The sequence below is a fragment of the Xyrauchen texanus genome, chromosome 10 (assembly GCF_025860055.1).
Source record: "Xyrauchen texanus isolate HMW12.3.18 chromosome 10, RBS_HiC_50CHRs, whole genome shotgun sequence".
Lineage (NCBI taxonomy): Eukaryota > Metazoa > Chordata > Actinopteri > Cypriniformes > Catostomidae > Xyrauchen > Xyrauchen texanus.
Genome location: NC_068285.1, coordinates 23,662,417 through 23,682,856, shown reverse-complemented (window position 1 = coordinate 23,682,856; position 20,440 = coordinate 23,662,417). Strand labels below are relative to the sequence as shown.

Here is a 20,440-nt window from a genome sequence, read left to right as displayed (position 1 = left end):
GACCGCTAAAATCAGTTTTAAAATTGTGATTTCCATGCCTAAAGTCATGTAAAAGAATAAAAACCTCGAAAAGTCATAGAAAAGTTATTGATTCTCTAATGACTATAAGTTTTTTTCTGGTTATGCAAAATATTTAATCTGCTATTGCAATTTCTACATATTTTTAAAAAGAAAAATCCTTCATGAAAAAATGTATTTGTCAACAGGTAAAAAATCCCCTTTATAATACAGGAATGGTTTAGACAGTGCCGTAACTACAGTGAGGTCCGTGGTGAGAGGTGCTTTGCACTGGCGCGTAACATCCAAGTTATGCCACTGGCATTAGATTTTAATGACAGTCGTGTAACAAAGCTTTCCATAGGTGTTTAGGTCATTGGCGATTTCTGTTACACTATCTCTTTTTATTGATGAACCATCAATATATTGAACATTTTATATCACGATTGTCCAATGTAAGTTGCATCATGAAAGAGTAGCTTGCTTATGCAAATAAAATAGTTAAAACATCTTTCAGAAAACGGCTTGAAAGAAATAAACAATCCATGACATATTACCTTACTAAACAAACAATAATGTACATAATAATTTGTTAGAATTATAATAATAAGTAATTAGACAAAATGTATTAATTTAAGTAAGCAATTCTTATTTTACTGGACTCTCTTGAGGAAAGTTACAGGTATGCAATACAAAATACAGTACAATGCAAAATAATATTGCTCATTCATCCAGTCTGAATAGAGGAAAATGATTAATTCTCCTTTTATGTGTTCCTGTGTGATGTACAGTAAGCATGTAAAAAGAAAAAGAAAAAAAAAGCCAGCGAATTGTCTGAGGAGGTCAGACACAATAGATGCCAAGCATTACATTCGCAAAGTCGATCTTCGAAGACCTTGATGTTCCTTGTTCCAACATTCATAGTGGTATCAGGAAGATTAAGACCAACGGAGATGAAGCCAGAATCACAGGATGTGGCCATAAGGGAACATTTTAGAAAGACTGCATGGAAGAATAGCTCAAATGTTAGAGAAAACTTCAACTGGCACACAGATTCAAGCTGACCTTTAGAGCCACAACTCACAACATCTCTTCAGTGAAAGGGCTATATGTTTAATGACCCAGAATGAACCCTGTGCTGACAGAGACATAATACTGCTCAAATGCACTTTAACAGCCAAAATACGCTTGAATAGAAATTCTCCTGATGATCAAATCAAAACATTTTGGTAAAACAAATTATTGCTGTGTGTACCGAAAAACAAAATGAAGCCTTCAAACACAAGAGAGGTTCACTGATGTTTTGGGTTGTTTTGTTGCCTTTGGCATTGGGAGCCTTGAACATGCATGATTTCAAGAAGTCAAGCGAAAGCTGAAACAATTTGGATTGCAATTTTGAGAGCAGTGTCGGAAAAGGCCATGGGCCTTCCAGACATACAAAAAAAAATTGTTCAGCATGATCTGATGTGTTGAGGTGATCCAACCTGTGAGGATGGATGAAAAGAGTGAGCAAGCATTTTTAAAATATTGCATTAGAGCAGTCCGAACTGGCAATATATAAGTATGAGAAGCTTATCATTGGCTCAAAGAAGCACTTGACTGCAATTATTTTGTCTGTACCGCTGAATATTAAGTCTTGGGTGTTATTGCTCTTTTGCTTTCTTGATTGAAGACATTATTAAATTGCGAATCAACAATAAAATGTCAGTTTCTTTACTGTGAAAGTTATGAAGTGCCAGGATTTTTACATACATTTTTGTCTCTTTCTGTGTTTTCAACAATGCATGTGTGGCAGCTTGGTCGGCACCATGTATGCAGCACATGTTTCTGGTTCACTCACTCTTTCTGTCTCTCTTTCTGCACTTTCCTTATCGTTGCCAGTTAGTAATATAAACCAGACTCAGAGATGGATAGAACTGAATTGTGTCCAGCCTCTGGACTTACTGAGTACCACTCACCACAAACTATTCCTTTTAAGAGTGTAACAAAGCGCCATTCTTAAAGCAATTGTTCCCCCAAAATGATCATTTACTCACTCTCATGTTGTTTTGACCCTTTTCATTATTTTTTATTGTTTCGACACCCTTTCTTCCATGAAACCCGAAATTTGGTGTTAGGTAGAATTTCGGAGTTGTCCTGTTCCATAAAACCAAATTGGATGTTTATTTATACTGTCAAATTCCAAAAAGGACAAAAAGCACCATATAAGAATCATAAAAGTAGTCCATATAATTTGCGATTTGTAATTACGTCTTCACTTGTGCTCTGTTAAAAAAATGTCACTTTAAATGAGTTGCGTCTGGTTTGATGTCATTGGCGGCAAACAGCACTGGTTCTCTCGTGTCATGTGATCTATTGTGACATTACGACCACAAATTAGATTTAAGAACTAGGGCGGAGTGGAAGATAAATGGTAAACAACAACTTAAATGTATTTTTCTATTGTATGATATAAGAAGACTTTAAATGTAGCACATAAGTATAAATATGGGCTACATTTATGATAGGATTCAAAGGGCTAAAGGCACCTCTTATGGGTGAATATATTATATTTATATATTTATTTTTATTGAATATTGATGGACCAACATAATTTGTGTGAAAAGAAATAATAACGTAAGGTTGTTATAACCCAACCTTACGTTATAACCCAATTTGGAATGCTCAATTCCCAATGTCCTCTAAGTCCTCATGATTGCGTAGTGACTCGCCTCAATCCGTGTGGCGGAGGACAAATCTCAGCTGCCTCCGCGTCTGAGACCGTCAACCCACACATCTTATCACGTGGCTTGTTGAGAGCGTTACCGTGGAGACATAGCACGTGTGGTATAGGCTTCACACCATCCACCACAGCATCCACGCACAACCGAGAGTGAACCACATTATAGCTATCAAGAGGAGGTTACCCCATGTAACTCTACCCTTCCTAGCAACCAGGCCAATTTGGTTGCTTTGGGGACCTGGCTGGAGTCAATCAGCACGCCCTGGGATTCAAACTAGTGAACTCCAGGGGTGGTAGTCAGCGTCTTTACCACTGAGCAACCCAGGCCCCCATAACGGGAAAAAAAAGGTGGTGAAGGAGTAAAAGGCTCCTATACTTGGGGTAAAAGGCCCCTAGGGGGTTTAAAGTGATATTGTGTAGATATAGGAGCAATAGTTATAGAACACATTTTTTTCAACTAATGCAAATCATTTTGAAACAGCAAGATGCTTTTTTTGAGTAACAAATTAAGATCAAAATAATTACTTCAGAAAAGTGTGTGTAACTTCTTGTTAATTTCAAACACATTTGGCATTTTATTACATCTCAAGTATTCTATAAACAAACTTCTATAATCTCTATAATGATTGGATGAGTCAATGTGAGCCCACTTTGGAAATGTTTCATAACAAAATCTATTCCCCCACTTAAAAAAAACAATTTAATAGGGGCCTTTAGGCCTTTAGCCACTGCAACTGTTTTTTATCCCATATACTATTCTTTCACTTATTAGACAGTTATTGAAAAATGTTTGACTTAATGACCTTAAACAAAACTGAAAATGATAAATACGTATTTTGTCTCAAAATAAACGTTTTAATTTTAGAGATTTTTATTAGCTACATAAATTTGCTAAATTTGTTTAAATATTAAAAATTAGATCAAACTGCCTCAAAATCAACCATTAGACACCACGCACAAAGATCTCATGGAACAGGAAAATTTGTATAGTGACAAATAGGTGTTTATGAAAGTCCTTTGAAAATTTTTGTTTTTATTTATTGTTTTGTAAAAAAAAATTATATCAATGGAGCCTTTTACATTGAAACTTTAGCCCCGTTGTGCCATACTTTTATGGTGCTTTTTGTCCTTTTTGGAGCTTGGCAGAATACCATCTACTTCATCTGTATAGTAAACAGAACCCTAGACATCTTGCCTAAGATCTCCTTTCATGTTTCACAGAAGAAAGAGAATAATATGGGGTTAGAATGACGCCGGGCTGAGTAGGTTATGACAAAATGTTAGTTCTTGGTTAACTATTCTGTTTAATTCATGCATGCACTGGTATCTTTCCTAATTTTTCTGCATGTAATTTAAAAATGTATCAAACATTTTTAATGAATGGTTTCATTTTATCCATAGTTCTCCTATTTTACCTTTTCTACAGTCCATTCACACATTCATTCAGCCATCCATCTATTTCTGCAGGAACTCTCAAGCCCGCTTCATACTACTCCTGTCCTCCCTCTGCTGCCCCCTGCTGCCAGGTTCGAACTTCTCTGCATTGCTTAGGAATGAAAGCCTTTCTTCTGCAGGATCATATTGTGTGTGCCCACTGGTGTGTTTGATGTTTTTTGTGTAGATTGATTTGTAGATTGATGATTGATTTTCAGTGAGCTCGAATGAAACTCTTTATTTTTCCATTTGATACTGCCTTTTAAACTGAATCCTATAATATTGTTTACTCACACAAATTTATTACAATGTAGACATTTTGAAAACATAAAAGCATTCCCTCTACACCCTTCTTGTTTTTTTTATTTATTACTGTGTAATTTTTATGGCATGCACATTTAATATTACTTTAAATCAAAACATGTAGGCTTTCACCATGTCCTTTTAAAATAATGTTTGTGAGGGATCATGAAACAGGTGATACAAGTAATGTTGAACAGTTGTAAAATGTGATAGATAGACAAATGTTCATTAGATACGTTTCAAATAATGAACAATTACCTGCAAATCTTGCATTTGTAATATGAATTTGTAAATTAAGCATTTGTAAATAGCTTTTTTAAGCTGGCCACTATCGCAGAAATAAGTAAGACACTATCATATGCCATATTTTTCAATGCAAAGTCTGCACTTTTGAATTTTTGGACACAAATTTTAGATGATGTTGCTAATTCTCTTAGTCATCTTAATACTTAAATTCAGACTTTGAACTTATTGAGGGATTACTGGTTATGGACAGTTCACACACAATCATCTTTGTAGGAGAGTTTAGAGAGTGACTATTAATTTTCAGGATTGCACTGAAAGATTATTTAAAATTAACAGATCAATTGCCTATCCACTAAGACATATGTTGAATTACCATAGCAAGGCCTGCAATCTATTGCTTTGGAAAGGAAAACTATGTAACCATGGACACCGTTCCACTCATATTCTATTGCCATGGTTACAACTGTTCTCTAACTGTATCGCCATAGTGACAAGTGTCCTTTCGCCCACAGGGATAACACAATGCATGGCCACAGCAGCAGACATGGTAAGAACTACTGCGGTTATTTAGCTAGCATATTCAGCTACGTTATTGACAAGTGTATATTAGCATTCCTCAACTGTCAAAAGTCAATATATCTTTGTTTTCCCCTTTTCCTTTAAAAATATTACTAGGCCTGTTGTCTGCAAAAAACTGGGGACCCTAAGATTGTATGAAGCCCGGTGGTCCAATTCATCTAGTCAAGAACAACACAGTGAGAGGAAAGTGTTTGCTCAAAAAGGTTTCCTGCTGAACAGGACCCAGCTCACACTTGGACTTAATACAGAATCATTACTGACATATATACATAAATACAAAGATTCTGATCTACAATATAGGGGTAATGAGCCGCCTATCAGGTCGCCTGCGCTCTGGCGGTGTTCGTTTGGATTGTGACGCTCTGGCTGACAAGGACTGCAGTGAGGCTGAGGGCCCCTCTCCATGGGAGGGGGATGGAGAGCCTAGGGGCACATCTGTAGGATCCACTGGCTCTGATCCAGCCAACTCACTACATTACAGCTTTTTTTCACCTCCCTCTTTGGCTAATGGCCTGCGGAATCATGAAGACCAGCTTCAACGTAGGGCAAGGAGACGGAGGCAAACAGAATATGTAGAGCAAATACACACACATCAACAAATGCACCTTCAGCAAAACACACAACCACAGATGCATACACCTCAGCAATCACACCCACTCTCCCAGAAAAGCACACACCTGCAGCCTCATTTACACATTCCAATAGATGCACATATGTGGATGGACACAAATACACTAACACACAAGCACACACAAAAGGACATATGTGAACCTACAGGCAGTGGCTCGTCACTTATGGAGCTGGATCCTTCAATTATCCCAGAGGACTTGTCTAAAACTCCCAAGACTGAAACACATAATCTCTGCATTCAGTCAGCCCCTTTATTACACACCACCCCTCCCCCAAACAATCTGACACCTCCTCTATACAACCCTTCTTCTTTACTCAAGGAGGAGATAGAGCACAACCCATCGTCTCAACTAGAAATGGACCACACTACAAAATTAGAGCAAATTTGTGTAACAGGCCAAACAGCTGTTATGACCACTATAGAGGCTGAGAGGAAGTATACCCTGCGGAGCTCTGGTCGACCACGTTTCCCCTGTCATCTTCGGAAGTCATCCCGTTTACGTAGAGCTGCTGAGGAAACTATGTTTAAAAGAGAACTGGACCAAAAGGATGAAGAGGAGGAGGAGAACAGAGTCTGTAGAACAGAGGACACAAGGCTGGTGGAGGAGCATCCTCCAGAGGTGGGTGTGGTTACCTCATCGTTTGAGGTTTTATCATCACCAGCCATTTTTGCAGATGTAACACCAAGCCATAACATTAGAACATCAGAAGGAGAGGGCATTGTTACTCACCACTCAGTTAGAGGAAGGCGACAGGGACGTTTTACGGGTGTAAGAAGGATTGTGGTGAAAGTAGCCAGAATTCCTGTTCACATGAGCCGAAGACAGAAAAGCTACAAGATCTCATCATTGGAGCCAGTTAGTGCTGGTCCACGTGGGGAAGGTGTCACAATGGCAGAGGGGCTTGAGGGAGGTGTAGGAGGTGAGCCAAAAGCTATCGTTCCCAGAGAGCCCACTGCTCTTCTCCGCATGAAAAACAATGGAAAAAGTGTCATGGTGATGTTTCCACCAGGAGAGCTTCCTGTCATCTTGAAGCGGCGAAGGGGACGCCCTCCTAAACAAGCATTACCAGGGCAACCTGACATGCATGAGACCAGAGTAGGAGCAGCTAGTGCAGCAGAGCCCAAAAAAATACGGAGGCGAAGGACAGTAAAGCTGCCATCCCCTCAGCCCTCATATGTTAATGATACCAATGATGTTAAAGTAGAATATGCAGATGTTCTCTCTAAACTGGCCTTCTTGAACAGGCAACCTCCCAGTACTGGACGTTGCTCCCCTCCACGCTGCTGGACCCCAACAGAACCTGAGACTTTTCATATACCACCAGAAAATCCATCCCTTTCTACTCTTTTACACCGTCTCACAGGATTCCGCAGAAGAGGTGGTCGTGCAGGCTGTATGGGGAGTAGAGGAGGGGGTGCTGCTGGATCATCTGATTCCTTGAAGAGGTCATTCAGTGACTTCTTTGAAACAATTGGCAAGAAGAGGAAAGTCACCACATCTGAACCAGGAACTCCTCGGAAAAGAGTCAAAGGAGTTGCTGGGGGAATAACTAGGGCAAATTTAGGTGACTCTGCACAAGGAGAGAAAGTTAGAAAACGGCGGTCACGAAAGAATGGGGTGTTAAAAAATGGTCAGAATGCCCAAGAACAAGACTGGCAAAATGGGAAAAGTGGTTGGATAGGGAAAGCTGACAGAAGCATTTCTGAAAAAGCAAGTAATTATCAGAGTCATTGTTCCCCTCAAGGAAATTTTCAAACCAGTGAGGCTGGAAAGGGGGGGATGTACCACAGCCCTGGCATGAGAGGCGTAGGCAGTGTAGAGGAGTCTCAGAGTATGTTTGCAGGATACTTTCGCTCTCTACTTGATTCTGATGACTCCTCTGACTTGCTAGACATCTCCATGTCCAGTCCTGCTGGACGCCAGGAAAGCCGTAAACTTACCCCAGGATATGAGGGTGGCAGCCCAGGTGCAGCCCACCCTTGGTCTCCCGCCTTTTCTAAAAGAAGTTCTAAAGGAGTAGCCTGTCTTGGGGAAGGAGCATCATTACACTCACCTCAAACTCAGGCCAGCTTGGCAACTAAACCTTCATATCCATATAGTGGTTCACAGACTTCTCCTACCCCATCCTTTCCTAAATCCCCTGCTCTTTTGCTATCCCGTTCTCCTAGTTCTCCCCATCCATCTGGAGGTTTCCCTCAATATCCACCCAGTTATAGTACTGGGATCCTTCAAGGAGGAAGCATTTACCCCCTCCCTCAACAGCAGCAACAACAGCAGCAAAGGCCAAGTGACTGTAGCTACACATATGGCACAAAATCTCCCTCTGTTCCTTCAACACAGTGTCAGATGAGTTATTCCAACTACCAGGGATCTGCCAAGCGAAATTATAGTGGATATCCAGCCCCACCCCATTCAACCTTACAGCGAGGAGACTCTGGTCCAACCTCACCAGGTGTAAGTTATATGTCAATGTCAAAGTCTAGCCCCTTCTCCTTAACTTCCTCTCCCTCTGAGAGTTGTAGACAATATACCTCCACAACACAGTGGGGATACAGACAAGGGGAAATAACTGGTGTGGTGATATATATGGGACTCATCAGTTTCATGATTACTCTGACTATGGGGTAGCCGGAACTGGTTCAGAATCCATAGACATTTTGGACATCTCAAACTACACACCCCAAAAAGCCAAACAGCGTCCCTGCCCTGACACTCTCTCTGAATCCTCTTCAGACTCTTCTCATACTGGTGGAGGGGGGGTGGGTGCTACGGGGGGAGCATTACGCCCAAGGGATGTTCCTATGCCTGAGGGGCAATCTAGCCTTTCAAGCCTAGAGAAGCTAATGTTTGACTGGAATGAGAATTCGTCAGGCTCCTCTTACAACTGGAGTCAGAATGTACTTTTCCAAGGGGGGACAAAACCAGGTCGTGGCCGAAGGAAAAAGTCTGATATACACAATGAGAAGGAAGCATGTTCTGCTCCCCCAGGATCCCCTGCCAGCCCTCCTATGCAAGGAGGTGGGTCAAAACGTAGTGCTACTGGTGGAAGACAGCCCAGGGGAGCCAGAGGTAGGGGAGGATACTCACCTTGCCAAAGAGAGCGACCCCCACTACAAAAAACTAAAACTCATAAGCCTACAGCCCCATCAGGGTCAGGGCAAATGTGTTCAGGGGGCATATACCAGGAAGCATTGGACTACTACAGTGGAGATAGTAGCAGCCTATCACCTCTTAGCCATGCCCCAGAGTTGTGTGAATACCCCTCCCCATATTCTGTCCATACTTCTACTCCCTCCTCAGATGAGCGATTTGCTCATGTCTACCCTCCAGACTCGGCCTCTGTATCCCCCAGTTTATCAAACCAGTCAGATGTTCTAAAGCAGTACCCTAAACCTGGGCATCCCTCACAGACTTATGGCCATGCTGCCAGGACTTTCAGCCCAACCCTGTCCCCAACCCCTCGCCTCTTGCCACAGTGTGGTTCTGCCATGAGTCCACACCGGGTTCCAAAAGACCAGTTTTCCCAGTATGATTCCCCAAGTTATAGTGGCTCTCCATGCTGGTATGGGCAAGGAGGAAGTGTCGCTAGCAGCCCCCAAAACTATGAAGAGCAGCGACCACCAGCAGTCTCTTTGCCCTCCCACAAACGGGACATGTCATTGATGGTCTCTGGGGTGAGGGTTCCATCTAATTCATCGTACCCCTCCCCTTTACACAGAGGCCCTACCACATCAACCTCCTGTGTGAGTGGGACTCTGGACTCTTCCCCTCAGCATGAAGAGATGGGTTACCATGAAAACTTGGACAGCTATGCACCCCTTGGACACCGTTATGCACCCCAAACAGCCCGGGGAGGGGTACTCTGCCAGCTTCTTGACCAGCCCAGCGATGAAGGGTTTACCGTTACCAGCCTGTAGTTGAAATTATCAGGGCATCGCTGAATAGGTAAGAGAGGAATTCTAGGACAGTTTAAATAATAGCAATATGAAATTATCTGCTTTAGTGCACAGTTGTCCAAATGGTTGTATCTGTTTAAATATAAACTGGAGATCTGTAATTATATTTTTATGAGAAATGTTTCCAGAAAATACTCTCTGTGATGTTACCGCAAAATGTGACTTTATGTATTTATGTGTATTTGAGACTAACCGATCTTCCTTTATATCTCTATTCCTGACAGATGAAATGGACCCTTTTCATATTTTTTCATATTTTTTAAAGGATAAGCTTTGGAAGACACTTACTGAGTTGGGACTGAAGAGTTTTAGAGCTATGGACTAAATAAAGACTTCTCCAGCAGTGACAATCAAGATCCAAATTCAGACATATGCAGAGACGCACACAGAAACACACATGCACCAACGTACAAACATAGTCTATGCCCACAATAAATTTACATGTACTCGCATATAAACTTTCATATGCTGACTTGCAACTACAAATGCATGTGCGAAAAGACATACTCTCACAAATTAACATTGCTGCACAACTTGAGCTAATGACTTTTTAAAGGACCGAATGCACACTGCTAGTATCATGAAGAAACCGATTTGCTGAAAAGCAGGGAACAACATGTCCCTTTCCATGCAAATGCGATTCCCACATTTCAGTGATACCCAAAAACAAAACAATGCGATACCACACAAAAGGTTTTTGACAACATCCTGTTCCTTTTTTGTATCCAGTTTTAGTCTCAAAACCTCCTCTGATTAAGTCACTGAGGAGATCAATTACTTGATCTCTGAAGGTCCACTTTCTTCAGCATCTATAAATGGTGACACTGCACAAACTCTGCCATTTTCTCGCTCCAAGTTATAACTGTGTTTTAAAAGCCAGCATTTGTACATAAGCTACTCAAACAGTTCCATCACCTGAGGAGCTCACTGCAAGGAAAAATACAACAGGAACACAAGTCCTTTTGACATGTTAAAGCAGCAATGTCATGAGAGTGTTTCAGAATGGCTGTTAGGACACATAAGGGGGATACCAGTTTTATGTGGCTTTATATAGTTCAGCTTGGGTTTGTGCAAGTACAGTTTAATTAATCTTTTTTTATCAATGGCCTGGTCTGGTCCAACAGGAATGTGTCTCAATTTGATCCCCCCAACCATCGTTCTGAACCTGCAGCATGGTCACCTTGTGCTCAACATACAGCTCTTATTCGTGTTGTTTTTATCATCACAGGAGGACAGAAACCCATGCAATGGCCCCAAAAGATGCTGTGCTTGTCAAAATGTTAAGAAGCCAGGGCACTTTACACCCTGGACATGGTGGCTTGGGACTCTGGGTGTGGACAATGCAAATTCTCCTGCTCATCCTCCTTTTTCTTTCTTCCCTTTGTTTGTATTTCTTGTGGTCCGCTGTGTCGTACAGTGATTTTTTGTGATGAAATATTGTATCTGTCAGTCCATATACTGTATCTGAGGTGAAAATATTTAAATACACATTCTGTTCTGATCATTGTTAAATTTTGTCCTGCCTGTGCTTTGTGGTTTGGGGAAATTAGATAAACATGAAACTAGGGAAGGGTCCATTGGTGGCCAAGCAGGAAGTAAAAAATACAATGGTTATTTTTTTCTCCCCTTTTTCTCCCCAATTTGGAATGGCCAATTACCAATGCGCTCTAAGTCCTCATGGTGGCATAGTGACTCGCCTCAATTCGGGTGGCAGAGGATGAATCTCAGTTGCCTCCACATCTGAGACGTCAATCAACGCATCTTATCTCGTGTCTTGTTGAGCAGAGACATAGTGCGTGTGGAATCTTCACGCTATTCTCCACAAGATCCACGCACAACTCACCACGCTCCTCACCAAGAGTGAACCACATTATAGCAAGCACAAGGAGGTTAAACCATGTGACTCTACCCTCCCTAGCAACCGGGCCAATTTGATTGCTTAGGAGACCTGGCTGGAGTCACTCAGCACGCCCTGGATTCAGTCAGCGTCTTTACACGCTGAGCTACCCAGGCCTCCAAAATACAATGGATATTGACCTACAGTTATAATCACATTTACCGGTACAAAGTGCCAGTTCATGTTTAGACACCTGTTAAGTTAGTTGATTATCAAAAACATAGATTATTATTACAATAATGTTTAAAAAATAATTTGCTCTGGATACAATGTATTGATGAGTTTGTGTGCCCGGGCATTAAAGGTGCACTCAGTCATTTTTTAAGTAGAAGTATGGCTTACACTGACACTAATGGTCTGGGTGATGAATCATTCAAACACAATAGTTTCAGTTACCAGTGCCAGTATAGAAATTCGCCATGCATAGTAAGCCAGTATTAATTGAATCTATGGGTGAAAGTGTCCAAAACAGGACAGTTACTTAGATGAAGCAAGTAGTATTTGGCTGGTCATGTTATTCTAATATGGCTGCCCCCATGAGGTGCCCATGTTCCATGATATGACTGAACTCCTCATCTTATATGAGTGGTCATGATTTTATACTTATAACTCTTAATTTATTTAGAAGTAAAACTTATTAAATGAGGAAATAAATTACTGCGTGCACCTTTGACAAACTGGATTTCCCATAAAATTTCTAATCGTAATATTATCAAAAGAGTCCTGTGTTCAGAGAGTAGTTTCGTTGGCTTGTTTGTATTCCGGGCTATGCAGCACCGCTCAGGCATTCAGAACGAGGTAGTGGCGCTTTGGGCGTCAGATATTCTCACGGTTCAGACGAGGACACGAGCGGATGCGAGTGAGGCTGAGAATAAAGCTTTGTGGATTATGGAATAAATGGAAAGGAAGTGATTTGAATGAAGGGGTCTGAGAATATGTTAGAATCGCATTTTCTTGTTTAATGTGTTTTCCCTCTGTTATTGCTTAATTTATGTAGGCCTATTTGGTTGTTTTTATTGACTAAATGATTAATTCATTAGTAGATGCATACAATTTATTTTGTCACATTTGCTGCCCCACTGTGGCAATCACGTCACACATCTATTATAGCCTAGGTCACAACAACCCGCTTTCGCGCTGGGATTTTCGCTGCTAAAGCTGACAATTGCTTCTGATTAGATTTAACAGTTGCTGGAAGAACATTTATAAAAGACATAAAGGGCAAAAGAGAAATGAAAGCAAATATTAAACAAATGCTTTACCATGCACGAGGTTGAGTTATTGTTATATTGTTTATTTAAAATGAAAACACAGATTTATATACATTCTAAAACGTTGTAAACATTCTAACATACATGGCAACTGTCGTTGTGTGTCAAAACGTTGCCATTAGAAATGCTTTACATTTTGGTACAAGTGAGATGCACGTGCCATGCCAGAATAAAAATACAACCGATACCGCTTTCCAACATAGTCGCTTCAATACAGCATTATTGTGCCTTCCTAAAAATGTGTAGGTTAAACTTGCTTTTTGAAGCGTCATTTTTGCCATGTAAGTTAGTAGTAGGCCTATATAATCAAAGGCATCAGATCAGACTGTCAAACGTGAAGAATAATAGGCCTATACTTCATTAATCAGACATCCCCTATAGCTGTCTGACGGTATAGGTATTGTACATTAACAAGTCATCAGAAATAAACACACAAGCACTCAGATAAATTTTTATATAAAGCGACGTACAGTCTCGTACTGTAAACAGTATATAACTGACAGGTCCGTTTTAATACGTTTTTTGTCTCCAATGGTCAGAAATTGGGGACTTGGTGCCAAAATAACACTGAAAGGAACAAAGATGCCCCCAATTAAATTCACAATTTAACATGTTATATTTTTCTAATATTTATAATCTAATATTATCACAACATAGGCTATGATTTGGTTTAATTTTATAGGCAACAATTTTACGGAGTACATTTGGAATTTATATTAATAAATTGATTAAATTCAACTTTTCTTCACTTCACTCTCAGGCCGAAACGAACCTCGTGCTTGCTAACTGTTGTAATTCTAAACCACCATTGGCCATAAATAACACTATCAGCCTCGTCTATTCCTAATAGTGTTAATTGTTAGACAAATACTCCAATAGGCCTGGGTGTTAAGGTATGTCGGTATGGAAGGTTTGATTTATATAGGCTTAATATAGGCCTATAAAGGTGATTTTTTTGTTGTTGTTGTTGTTGTTGTGGTTTTTTGAATGAGCGCACACGGCATACACATATTTGTCAAGAGAGTGTCCAGCTGTTTTTCGAATCTCAGTGTCCTCAAGCCAGAGTCACAGGCGCCGACTCTTCATTTCTGGTGGTCTGCGCTTTCCCACGGGTCTCTCTAAACTCACAAGAGGTGATGTATGACCGCCTGTAACTTTAGTGGACTGAGAGGCATTTATTATATTTATTATAACGCTGCCGGTGCTGTCAAGCAGTAGCAGTACAACCGGGGCCGAGCCTGCTTTTCTCATCATAAGTATCAAGAAGATTGACGGGTCGCTGTTGTCAGCGTCACTAAAAATGAGCGGGATTTGGAGAGTACCTGGGTTTGGGCTGACGAGGATTCAAGACTGGCAGGATACGAGGACGAATACCAGTTTGACAGACGACATGTAATCGCACTTGGAAGAGGTAGAATATTGACTTAGTTATGTAGGTAACTTTATTATGTCCCAATCTTTGGGGTATGGCAAGCAGAATTAGCTTTTAATGCACCTAGTGTTACACCTTGTCCATACCAGGCACAACGCGACACAGCGATATTCATACACTAAAAATGACAATAAATGACAATTAAGTCTGAAATCATAACCGTCAGACGGAACAGCCTGTTTAGTAAATGTAAATCGTTATCTCAAGCTGCGTATGGACACGCGGTGTTCACGGCAAGCCCTGAATGGATAAATATACACAAATAAGTTACTTTATGAAGTGCATCCAAAATATTAACATTGTTTATGTTGACGCTATACTCTTGTTGTTATTTTGCCGATCTGTTCGTAACAGGGAAGCAGACTCAACATCCGAATGACCTGATATGTCACCCCTCTCTCTGCCGGTCTGAACCGATGTGTGTGTGTGTGTGTGCTCCAGATGAAGAGAACAAGACCTCAAGTACAACATTCAGTGGGTGTATGACACTTTCGGACAAAATAAAGTTGTTTCGAAAAGGCTAGTAAGAAGCCAGCTTCAATATACTGATATGAAAAGGTTTTTAGACCCATTAGTTGGCTGGGCTGCCCGGCGCAAAGTTGCAGAAATATAAACCATTTCAAAAGTAGAATGCTCTGTAGTTCGTCGTGTATCGTGGTTGTTTAGGACAAAAACCCTGCAAAACATGTTTAACATGGACAATATACCTTTTATCACGTGTTCCTGCGCCGCGTGTGGTTGCTTAGAAAACAGTGTTACTCATTGTAATTTCTCAAAGTAATATTTAAATTAGAGAGCTCTACAATATATTTTCTACAAGTAAAAAGAGCTCTATAATATTTTTTTTACTAGTAAGAATTCTTATTATAGAGCTCTCGAACTGGAATTTTTACTAGTAACAATTCAATTAGATGGCTTTCTAATTGAAATTCTTACTTGTAAAAATTAAATTATGACTAATAATGCTGGTAACATTAAAAGATAATTTGGCCTTCCATACTGGGGTATAGTCTTTATATACTCAGAGACAAGAAAATGTGGTTGGATTGAAATGTATGAATAAATTACAGTGTACATTTCATCCTGCTTTTTTCTGGAGTGTTTCTGGAAAACATATGGGTAACTTGGCAGAACAAAAGGAGATCCCACATAAAAGAAAATTCTGAAAAATAAAAATCTCCCACTCTTTCTCTGTTTGTCTCACTGTCCACCCCCACAGCAGTGAGTTCCTCGGTGAGTCATATCCCAGCTTCCTCTTGTGTCTCCATGGTTACTAAACAGGGTTGTTCTGTGTTTTGGGAGGGGCTTCATTTCTATCAGGTTTAATTCTTACTCTCTCTTAATTCTCGCTTTGTTCCATTTGTTCATTCACATATAACTTCTGGTTTCAAAAGGGCACATTCTATGACCCCAAACAAGCTGCAACTCTTCCTGCCTGAAGCACTAAATACACTAACACACTTTTGTGTGCTTTTTGCATGCCTGACCCTCCTCCGGAGAAACCATTGCAATCCTGATATTTTTAAATGCATCTTTGAAATTTGGCAAAGATGAGGGAGTGTTTTGTGTATGCGTTTATAGGCCACAGCTAGAGAAATTATACTGCAGGCATGGGCTTCAGAACAGCCCTCTTTTCCTGTTGAGTTGCAGCATTTCACCCAGTTTATCACCACAACAGTATACACACTTACCTTAATGCTCTTCTCTCTTTCATAAACTTTCAGGCTTGATCAATGTTTATAGCTGTCTTGCATACTTTATGCAGAATCACATTTTAATTGTAATGCATTTTAACTTCCATTTGAAGAAGCTCATATCCAGATATGTAAGATAATCAAGGGCATTGTCCTGTTCTTACTCACTGCTCTATGGATCAAAGTTCAGATAAGAATCAGTCAACATACTCTTCTGCTCATTTAGATGTTTTGTGTATTAACTACTGGAAAGGCAAAAGTGGTTGTGTGGCCTACTCTTTCAAGTGAACACATATGTGAATTTCACAGATTGTGTCCCTCCTTGATGAGGAAGTGAATGGGGCCAATCCGTTAACGTTAAAATACTCACTGTTTCAAAAGTATAGCCACAAGATGTAAACAATATGCACGTTAACATGATTTTTGATAAAATCGGTTACTAACCTTTTCTGTTAAAGTTATATCCAATTTTTCAACTTTGTTGTCATGATGAAATAACTCTGAAAACTATAAAACGACCATAACAATTATGATTTAATTAAAATAATACACAAGTTTCAACAAAATAAGTAATGTGAGTGCTTTTACTAAATTATAAGCATCACATTTCTGCCTTTAAATCCTCCAAAAATTGGCTCCATTCACTTCCATTGTAAGTGCCTCACAGTAATCACGATTTTTTTCTTTCCTTTTTTCCTAAAATAATTTTTTGTGGTAATCATATCATTAATGCTGTTGATAGAACTTAACTTGGATTTAACCTGGAATATACTTAATATTTTTGCATGCTGTCAGTGTTTTGTTAAAACTAATTATTAAGGTATGTAGAAAGTAGAACTTGATGTTTTTTGTGACAATGTTTTAACATTAGGTTATTCTTTAAAACAGCCAGGAAACGGGGGCCTGGGAAGCGCTTCGAGTATTGACGCTGACTACCACCCCCGGAGTCATGAGTTCGAATCCAAGGTGTTCTGAGTGACTCCAACCAGGTCTCCTAAGCAACCAAATTGGCCCAGTTGCTAGGGAGGGTAGAGCCACATGGGGTAACCTCCTTGTGGTCACGATTAGTGGTTCTCGCGCTCAAAAGGGCACATAGTAAGTTGTGCGTGGATCGCGGAGAGTAGCATGAGCCTCCACATGCTGAGTCTCTGTGGTGTCATGCACAATGAGTCATGTGATAAGCTGTGTAGATTGACTGTCTCAGAAGTGGAGGCAACTGAGACTTGTCCTCCACCACCCAGATTGAGGTGAGCAACCACACCACCACGAGGACCCACAAAGTAGTGGGAATTGGGCATTCTAAATTGGGAGAAAAGGGGACAAAAACTTAGAACCAGACTTGTTTGTTTCAAATAGTGTGGGATATTTATCAAGCTGTTTATTTGTAATGCAGGAAGAGTGGGATTTGTTGTATTTGAACTGATAAAAAGCTGAAGGTTGCCAGATTCTATAGCTCCTTTTTCCCCACTTCATGATATAGGAAAGCAGTAATTGGTAGGACTGTTCATTGCTTTAGGCTGTTCCAAACAAGTGGAATCTTTTGTCTATATCTTTATTGTCTGGATGGGAAGGATGCTGTGTTTTTAGACACAATGTTGCATCTAGGCTGCGAGGTAAATCAGTTTGACCCCAGTAGTTGAGGGAGATCTGGTGGTTCACTACTTGCATCTGTCAAGAATCATCGGGCTTAGTTGGACTGGCGTAGCACATGCAGTTACACACAGGCAGGTCACATGAGTAAAATATAGCACAGGATGGTTGACATTATGGATTCCCTGGGCCACACCATGGTACTTACACCCATATACACTCATGTAGATTCAGACTTCAGTCACCTACACAAGTCAAGAACACATCATCTTTATTTTATATTCACTGTGCAGTGCTGAATTAATATTACAATTTTCAGTTACTGTTTTAAAATCCAATCTTCCATACTTTAGTCTGTGTTCACTTGAGTAGCACTGCAACAATGTAAAGTGACTCGGATTATGATGTGCTGGACATAATTGATCAATTGTGTAAGTTTGTCTTAACATTGGTAATTTTACAAGGACTGGCATAAATACAAAGTTTTCAAGTGTTTTCCAATCTTTGTGTGTCCCAAAATGTCAAATTCTGAATATGAAATTCATGCTAATCTTGCTTGAATGTGTAGGTAGATGTCCTGTGTATGGATTTGGAGAGCGCTGTGCGCGCATGTTAGAAAGCTGGATTAAGGATGGAACTCTCAATGGGATCAATCAGCTCACTCTAACCATTCATCTGCAATGGGCAGGGCTTGAGGTGAAAGGATCTGAAGAGGAGGTGGTGCATTTCTGGTACACTGTACTGAGAGCCATCTGAGGCTCTTGACTTCATCTCGTGCATTCAACTCATGGCCCAGGACATGTAGTGCTGAGACACAAACCGGCTAACTAGTACAGCTCACATACACTGAGCTGGATAAGGACAATGCCCAGATAATGAATTGATAACCAAAATCCCCATGGACATTGTGATGTGAAAGCATAACTCTGATTGCACTGGTAACACTTTACAGCATGGTTCTATTCGTTAACATTAGTTAATGCATTAAGTATCATGAACTAACAATGAACAATATATTTATTACAGCATTTATTCATCTTTATTAATGATAGTTTATAAATAAAATTGTTCATTTTTATTAATGGAACAATAATAAAGCTACACTATGTAACGTTTGACGCTTGTGGAAGAACAGTGTTTTGGTTGTGCTTCGGCTTTGCTCCTCTGTGCTGATGAATGTGGTTCGAGGTATCGGTGTTTTATTGATAAAGAACATCTTATCAGAGCGAATGGACAAATAACTAACAAAAGAAAGGAAAAGACAGATATCCAAAAACATTTAATCTGAGCAGGTAACTGCCATATCTTATGCTGTTGTTATGACTTATTGGAAACATTGACGTTTTTAAATAAATTATGTTACAAAAGTTAGGCAACGTTTGTTAACATTAGACATGACGATTGCTTGTCTGATATGGTCAAATGTTGTAAAGTTTTTATAACTGCAGAATATTCTGGCCAAATAGACGACAGTAGTAACTAATTTATAGATTGTCATTGTTACCAACCAGTGGTCAACATAATTTCAAGACTCACATATCCTTGGCAAGCTTAGGACTAAAGGATTTATTTATTTACCATTACAAAGAAAAATACACATGTGTGTTAGCAAGTGAAAAGTTCTGCACTGATTACAGTATAATTATTGTATTTCACTACACATACGCAACACAGACGTGTGTATGTTTGATCACACAACAATACACAAACCATATCAATAAAATATCTTACTTATTGTGTTAGAAAAAAGGCATCTCTCGGTTGCTTTTAAATCCTTTCAGTTGTCGCCATCTCTGAAAAGCCAAGCCGACGTTGATTCGGGTATTATTACGAACTCTGTTTCACTTTTTGCTTGTAGACTTTTTTGATCTGTTTGGGGTTTCTTTGTTTCTATAACCGGTGATTCCCCAGAGGTTTGCCATTTTGAATGATCCATGGTCAGTTTTTCTCATTCGTTGTGACAGCTAACTTTCAGCTTCAGCTACTCCCACACCATACACGTGCTACAGAAGCCGGAGCTTATTTTCTCTGTGTATGTGACACACAAGGGCGAATGATGTATGTATGCAATTTCCCATGAAATACGTCCCGGCTGCTCTGAAATATAAATAATTATTATAGGTTTACCAAAGTGTATTTGGGTGAAGACAGGATTTTTGTTTATTTTTTACAGAGTGTAGATTTAACTTATGTTAACATAAGGAACTTTTCATTTTAAAAATGTATTCTGCTGAAAATAACATTACCCAAGATTAATAAAAATGCTGTAAAAAATGTAAAAGTATTGTTCATTGTTAGTTCCTGTTAACTATTGTTGTTAACTAATGTTAACAAATGGAACCTTATTGTAAAGTGTTGCCAATTCATCAAATAGAACATGACAGATACATCTTAGAATACTTTCAGCTAAACTGCATTTTTTAAGAGGTTGACAAATAAAATATACAGTAGGGGGTCAAAAGTCAGTCAACATTGAAAATCTGGGATTCAAAATACCTTTGTCTAAATTTGTTTTATGAATTTGACAAATTTAAAAAGAAAATTGAAAAATTAAGAAATATTTGATTCTGCAAGAAAGTTCTTAGGATAAATTATAAGCAGGTTGTACAAATTTGTCAAAGTCCAATTCTTGAAGAACTTTCTTAAGTAGTCTTGTTGGGAATACAAAACATTCCTAACTTCATTTA

The 20,440-nt window shown here is 39.6% G+C and overlaps 2 protein-coding genes across 2 annotated transcripts in view; both read left to right on the top strand.

Annotated features, from left to right (window-relative positions):
- The window catches only part of ahdc1 (AT hook, DNA binding motif, containing 1), a 27,163-nt gene extending 15,553 nt beyond the window's left edge, over positions 1 to 11,610 (top strand). Inside the window, 5 exon segments of the mRNA XM_052136246.1 lie at positions 4,187 to 4,316; positions 5,215 to 5,249; positions 5,378 to 8,470; positions 8,473 to 9,858; positions 10,094 to 11,610. Coding sequence (XP_051992206.1) covers positions 5,587 to 8,470; positions 8,473 to 9,830 — 4,242 coding nt within the window. The 5' untranslated portion in view covers positions 4,187 to 4,316; positions 5,215 to 5,249; positions 5,378 to 5,586 and the 3' untranslated portion in view covers positions 9,831 to 9,858; positions 10,094 to 11,610.
- A 2,567-nt stretch (positions 11,611 to 14,177) lies between these two features.
- On the top strand, positions 14,178 to 18,629 carry LOC127650092 (probable methyltransferase-like protein 24). The gene is given in 8 exon segments (XM_052135293.1): positions 14,178 to 14,215; positions 14,217 to 14,319; positions 14,322 to 14,429; positions 16,051 to 16,144; positions 16,321 to 16,446; positions 17,721 to 17,953; positions 18,322 to 18,355; positions 18,358 to 18,629. Coding segments are annotated over 8 exon segments (1,008 nt in total).
- Positions 18,630 to 20,440: the final 1,811 nt, after the last annotated feature.